Here is a 7,204-nt window from a genome sequence, read left to right on the forward strand (position 1 = left end):
GAGTCCCACGCACCTGAGCAACTAAACAACAATCTATTGCTTAATTGGAGGGAGGAGAAAGGATGCTAGAACATTAGCTCCGCCAGAGAAAAAGTCCTCACTGATTTACTCCACCGTCCTAGACAGTGCCTGGCAAATTGTATGTATTCAATAAATACTTGACTGAATGAATACAGCACAGTCTGACAGAATATGGGTAAGGAGGAAAAATTCAAACTTGGGGGCTGAATTTGAAGGACAGGAGTCGAGAAATTTCCCAGTGACAAAACTGCGCATGTCTTGAATGAGAGCTTGTGGTGGAGGAAAAGTATGATTACTGGAAGCTGTAGTGATCAAACTTGGGTTTTTTTTTTGTTTGGTTGGTTTTGGCTTTGCTGCGCAGGCATGTAGGATTTTAGTCCTCCCCACAGGGATCCAACCGCATTCCCGGCGTTGGAAGCGCGGAGTCTTAACTTCTGGACCGCCAGAAGTCCCTTGCATTTCTAACGACTCCAACCACATCAGCTTCACCTAGGTTAGATGGAATAAGAAATCCTCTATAGAGTTAAAGATTCGCTAGCCATGTAAAAATGTTTCTGGATGCTGGTCGCACACACCCCTTGCTCTTTTCGCACACAAACGCGAGAAGCACGTGTAGAAAAGCACGTGGTAAAAAAGCCAGCAGGTGAGGGGCCAGAACTATAATCCTGTCTCTGCCTCAACTGCAGCAGCTGCTCCATCAATGGAAGAAGATAACTTAAAATTACAGCGGGTAGGCGAAACAAGAACAAGGTCAGGAGCTCGTGTCCAACTCTTCCTGGTTGCGGGCTATTTCTGTTGGGTGCAGCTGGCGCCAGCGGCGGAAATACGACCGAGTCTGGGTAAAAGTCTCCAGCTGAAGGGATGACAGCCAAGAGACCTCTGCTCTGTCCAAGTCGATCGTTTCCCTCCGAGCAGACAAAACATACTGCTCAAAGAGCATTACGTCAACCAGCACGAGACTGGTTACCTTACAAGAAGATAACGCTATCGATTCACCGCTCGACTCCGCTCCACTCTCCCCAGCACACGCAAGCACACCAAGGCCAGGACTTCTGACAGCCCCTTCCGGCACAATCTCGGTGTCGTACCTCTTCACGGCCTGTCGTAATTGCCAGGAAGGAAAGGCCGGGAGAGGAAGGGCACTCAACGCGGTACCCCCCAAGCACGCTAGTCGGCATGCGCGGGCCTAGAGTCTGGACTCAGCCCTGGAGACCCGAGCCAATGAGGCGCGGCTTCGTCACTGCGTATCCGGTCGCCGGGACGCACGTCAGGGGGCCGGAGAGCGGAGCCAGTTTGGTTGCACCAACACCGGTACTTAGGCACGTACCGGCGTGTCCTTGGGCATAGAAAGCGGGACGTTCGGCTTGTGAGCGGGAACTTCTCGGTCGCGCACAGAAAAAGAACGGTGAGCGCGGGGCGCGGAGGCCGCAGCAGGCGGGACACTGAGCCACGAATGCGTTCGCCTGCATGGGGGCCGCGTGGGTGGACTGAGGCCCGCGCGCGGGGGCCAGGGAGCTGGCAGGGAGTGGCGACCAGCTAGACTGCGCCGGGCCAGAACCGGGTGGGCTACGGCTTGAGACCCCAACTAGGTAGTAGGGTCTGTCAAGGTTCTGAAAACTCGGAGGCGGCTTGGTCCCGATTCTTACCAAGACGCCGGTTCTCAGTTATAGGGACTGCTGAGCTGGGGCAATGGTAGACAAGACTTCCTCCGAGGTAGGGCGGGAGTGCGGGGATGGAGCGCAGCGCTTCACGTCCTCCTTCCAAAGGAGCAGAAACGATTGCTTCTCCAATAAGTCATTTCTTGGCCACCTGTCGCTTCCCTCCTTAACCTGCTGAGGAACGTCCGAGGGGGTAGGTTTCATCACGGTCTCCTTGAAACAAGCCTGGATGGATGACCTCGTGGTCACTTCCGGGGATCCCAGAGCTGGAGGAGGGGGGTCCCTGGGTGACCGCAAAGCCGGCTGCTGACCTCCTACCCACAGCAAAGCAATTTAGAGTGACCTGAACGGACTGAATCAAGAAAGATTTCTCTTTTTGTAAAAGTGTATTTTGTCTTCTCTTCAGAGAGCAAGTGGTTTTAAATTGTATGAACGAATAATGAGGCCTTAAAAGTTGGAATTTTGGTCGCTTGGATCTAATATCGCAGTTCAACTTAATTGGATTTGTGACTTTGCGTGACCTTGGTCTCATCTTTTGAAATGGCTTTGAACTAGATTCCCACTTTGCTTTCCTGACCTCTAACCTTTCATCACTTATGTCAACTGGAAAAAAAAATGCACAACATGAGAGTAGTGAGTTAAGTTTTCTTTGGGGCAAAACGATGAGTATGTCCTAGAAGATGAGAAACTGCTCTGAAGAGGTAGGGGGGGATGTCAGTATTGTATATGATTTTCATGAATGGGAGTACTATGCAGTCTAACCCACTTTTACCAGAGGTTTGCTGCTAGTCAGCAGGAACAGGTACCATCGTTAAGGATTTTAGTGCTTTTCTAGAAATAAGGAGATGGAAGAATTGGGCTCATAAAATCTTAACCTGAAAAGATCTACCTGAAGGCCCGTTTTGCCAGTTTACTCAGAGCCCGGAGTGCCTCATTCCTGCTCCACCCTGAAATCCTTTCAGAATGTGTTGAGGGTCAGTGACTGCAGCTGCTTGTGCCTTAATCCTTGTATAGGCTGATGGCAAGTGCCAAGTTTTAGTTGGCATTTATACACACAGAGGGGCTTCCCAGGTGGTTCAGTGGTAAAGAATCCGCCTGCCAGTGCAGGAGACACCGGAGACGTGGGTTCAATCCCTGAGTCAGAAAGCTCCCCTGGAGGAGGAAAAGGCCCACTCTGGTATTCTTGCCTGGAAAAACCCCATGGCTAGAGGAGCCTGGTGGGCTACAGTCAATGGGGTCATGAAGAATCAGACACACTTAGTGACTGAGCATGCAGAGATATTCACAGAGGTGTTTTTTTAAGGAAGTTCTTACAGATAGTGTTTTTGATATTAAAGAATCTGTTGCAAGTGAACTAAGTAAAACAAAATTCAACCTGTTATTTAAGTTTGGTGTCAGAGACTGGGGTTGATGATTGGAATCTACTGTCCTTTTACTTGGAGAAAATATTACCAATCTGAATCTTTCATTTTTAGATTTTAAAATGGGTGATGTTGAAAAGGGCAAGAAGATTTTTGTTCAGAAGTGTGCCCAGTGCCATACTGTGGAAAAGGGAGGGAAGCACAAGACTGGGCCAAACCTCCATGGTCTGTTTGGACGAAAGACAGGTCAGGCTGCTGGATTCTCTTACACAGATGCCAACAAAAACAAAGGTAAGGGGGGAATTGTTAACTACCCCAAGCACAAACTGTATGAATGTAACCTATGGTAAACACTGTTTCAGGAGTATGACATGCTCAACAATATTTCCTTCCTTGTTTAGGTATCACCTGGGGAGAGGAGACACTGATGGAGTACTTGGAGAATCCCAAGAAGTACATCCCTGGAACCAAGATGATCTTTGCTGGCATTAAGAAGAAGGGAGAGAGGGAGGACTTGATAGCTTATCTCAAAAAAGCTACCAATGAGTAATAGTCGGCCACTGCCTTATTTATTATGAAACAGAAGTGTCTCATGACTTTTTATGTGTACCATATTTAAATTGATCTCATACACTAGAATTCAGATCATGAATGGCTGATGGAATAATTCTGTTGGACAGTCCTGATTTAAATAAGATTGGTCTGTGGCTAAACAAATATGGTCAGCTTTTTTAATTTTGATAGTAATTCTGGTTCAACAAGTACTGTCACTTTTCCCATTCTAAAGAGATGATTGGACTTGAATAAGGAATATGAAACTTTTTAGGGAGATGGTGCATTCCTTCTCAAAACCTATAAGAGATTGGTTTTATATTTAGATTTCTATAACTGGTTATATTAATATATTTAAATACTGAAAAGGTCCCTTCACTGTCTCATAAAACAGAGGAGGATTCACACACACGTGTTTCAAGTTGTGTTCATTAGCCTGTTAAGGCAAGGATTGAAAATACACTGACAAAGTCCACTTTATCTGTTTGGTTTTATAAACTATGCCAATTTAATTAAAATTCTCTATCTAAAATTTAGCCTTCTCCTTAATGAAAGGCATTTTAGTGTGGTTTATGTATAGCATCAAATAAAGAGTATTTAGCACCTCACATTTTGTAGATGATCTTTAAGATCAGATGCTTTTTAAATTCCCTGTGACAAGATATGTTAACAAACTTTGCTTGTTAATTCTTCACAAAGTCAGACTAAGTTATAATTCAGGGTTGTCCTAAACAGGAATTCAGAAACACAACTGTAGAACTACTTGTATATGGTGATTGGTAATCGTGCTTTTGCCAACTCAGCAGGATTAGAGAGGCTATATCATTAGCTCAAATTTGTAAACTGTCTGATATAAGGCTTAAGAATTAAAAGACAAAGTCACAGATCATGATTTTTTTAACTTGATTTAATGGCATACCAAAATGGTTGAAAAATACAGTGGCCCAAACAGGCAGCACTGTTACTAGCCATAGTAGTAGATTGTGTTTACTTGGTCTTCTAGGACAGCCTGCCCTAGCACACCACCTCAGTCATCCACTCAGTTTCTCTGGCCAGAATGAGCACTGCAACATGTATGCCAAATGCAGAAAGAAGACTTTCTGATCATAGTGTTAGGGTACGTACAGTGTATGGTTATAGTTTATTTGCTAAATTGTTCATACACAGTTTGTGCCATACATGTTTAGTGTAGTCGCTAGAAATTTTATGGAGTGGTGAACTTGAACTAAGCCATAATGAATACTGAGAGAAATTCTCAGTGGGAGAAGTAAGTCTGTACCAGTGGTGAGAGCCATTTCTGTGACAGTAAGGGAACTGGGAGAAGGCCTTGTCAAAAGTGATGGGGATGTTTATTTAGGTCTGTAAGGCCTGATAGAGCACTGTGTAACTTGTGAATCTTATTTTCAGTCTTTGGAGAAATGTGAAAAAGCAAAGAAGATAGTCTGAAAACATGGGCAAAAACAATTTGGGAAGCAGAAGCCTGCTATAATTCAGGTGGTATCCAGGTCAGTGTAGCAGTTAGCTTCTAAGAGAGTTCTGCACCAGTGTGGGAACACATGGAGACCAGGAAATTGACTGATTTCTATGCTTCCTAAGTCAACTAAGGCCGGTGTTGGCAGAGAATTGTTGTGTTCTAGGCCAGTTATATTCAATAAGGGCCTCTAGTTATAAGTTCCTATAGTTAATTCAGGGCTTCCCTGGTGGCTCAGACGGTAAAGCATCTGCCTGCAACACAGGAGACCCGGATTCAATCCCTGGGTCAGGAAGATCCCCTGGAGAAGGAAATAGTAGCCCATTGCCGTATTTTTGCCTGAAGAATTCCATGAACAGAGGAGCCTGGCGGTCCATGGGTCTCAAGGAGTCAGACATGACTGAGCAACTAACACTTTTCAGTGCAGAAATACACACTGATCTTCTTTGGCTGCATTTCTTTTTGTTCCCCAGACCATTGTCATGGTGTTCACATACTCAGAAGTATAATACAAAATGTTAGATTTCCACTAGGTTATCTTATTTGGAGATTGAGTTATTTGGAATAACCTGGTCATAACCCCAGGCTTTCTTGGTTCATTCAGAAAGCTAAACAGGTACATTCTATTTCTCAAAAGGTAAACATGTCCAGGATTTTAGAAACTTGACTAGTAGTCTTGTTATAACACATACATAATGAGGCCAATGTGTGGTAAGTGATATATCACTGACAGTTTTTCAAAACAGCAAGAGATTGACTTGCTCAAGCTTTGGTTAAGTTGGCTATTACAGGCAGATTCTCTACTGTCTGAGCCACCAGAGAAGCAGAAGGTCACCCTAGACCCTTCCCAAACCACACCTGCACCTCACTCTCTATTTCTTATCCCCACACCTACATTCCTCTAGTCCCCAGTTCTCCCCACAGTTACCCCCACCTGCTCCCATCCCTTCCTTTCCCCCCTCTTTCAGTATTGGAACTGGAAGAGATCTCAGAGATTCTTTGATTAAAACTGAACAGATGAGAGGTGAGATTAACTAGGCTCAGGGAACTATGGAAACTACTCACTTGGTTGAGCTGGGCCCCTTGCAGGACCTAGTAGTCCAACCTTGCAGGTCACTGAGAGGAAGGGAACTGAGGCATATGGCAGATACCTGTGTTTGGAGGGGGTAGGCTTGGCCCAGTTCTTTTAACACCCCTACACTGAGCTGTGAAGGTTTTTGAGGTATAATGTGGGTAGGGGCAAGTATCTGGACTGGGACACAGCCAATACCGTTTCCAGAGTGTTGCTTTCTTTCCACATGTTGAAAGGAGTTGTCCTGCCTGGGAGCTTTGAGGAGTGCTGGGCCCAGAGTGGCCAAAATCACATGCTCTTGCCCTACTGACCTGATTACAAAGTCCTCCTAATTAGGGGAGGGGAGAATGCCCTGTCTTCTTTTCTAGCCCCTCTGGATTTGTTACCATTTTTCTTGTACTCAACATCTGCCAGTAAATATTGTCTATACTGGAAAAAAAAAAAATCTAGATGAGTGACAGCTGAAACCACAACCAAGCTACTCTGACCATAGTTTGGCCTTAGTCTAACTCCATTTTACCAGAAATATTAATGAGCTGCTTCCAGTTTTCTTTTTCTTTACTCAGAGTTGTGCCTGTGTTCCACATTGATGCCATTAAATATGTGTGTGTAGCTTGAACAGCATCCTCTGAAGAACAACCACTGGACTAGTTAATTTTATTTGTGTTGTAATGAAGAATGGTGGGTTTTGGGAATGGAAAAATTGTGTTCAGAGTGGGGGTTAGTAAGCAGTCCCAAAGCTTTTTGTAAATAAAACTATTGGCACATGGCCACTATATTCACTTGTCTTATCTAGGGCTGCTTTTGTGCTGCAACATCAGAGTTGAGTAGTTGCAAGAGAGACCGAATGGCCCACAAAGCCCAAAATACTAACGTGCTTCACAGGAAAGTTCTTGGCCTCTGGTTTAGAGCTTTGCATAACTGCATTCTTTTGCCATCTGGAGAATAGGAATAATCTCTACTTCATAAGCCTTGCTATAATCATTCACTGAGTGGCATCTGTGAAAACTCTTTAACTGGTAAGCATTGAAAAACTATATCTTCATCAAATTCCCTCAAAGTCACCTGT

The 7,204-nt window shown here is 44.7% G+C and overlaps 1 protein-coding gene across 1 annotated transcript; it reads left to right on the forward strand.

The window, feature by feature from the left end:
* Positions 1-1,311: 1,311 nt before the first annotated feature.
* CYCS (cytochrome c, somatic) lies at positions 1,312-6,881 on the forward strand. The gene is made up of 3 exons (XM_068972350.1): positions 1,312-1,426; positions 3,155-3,331; positions 3,442-6,881. Exons 2-3 carry the CDS (start codon positions 3,163-3,165, stop codon positions 3,588-3,590), a joined length of 318 nt encoding a protein of 105 aa, XP_068828451.1. The 5' UTR covers positions 1,312-1,426; positions 3,155-3,162; the 3' UTR covers positions 3,591-6,881.
* The last annotated feature ends 323 nt before the right edge of the window (positions 6,882-7,204 follow it).

This window comes from Capricornis sumatraensis, chromosome 5, assembly GCF_032405125.1.
Source record: "Capricornis sumatraensis isolate serow.1 chromosome 5, serow.2, whole genome shotgun sequence".
Taxonomy (NCBI): domain Eukaryota; kingdom Metazoa; phylum Chordata; class Mammalia; order Artiodactyla; family Bovidae; genus Capricornis; species Capricornis sumatraensis.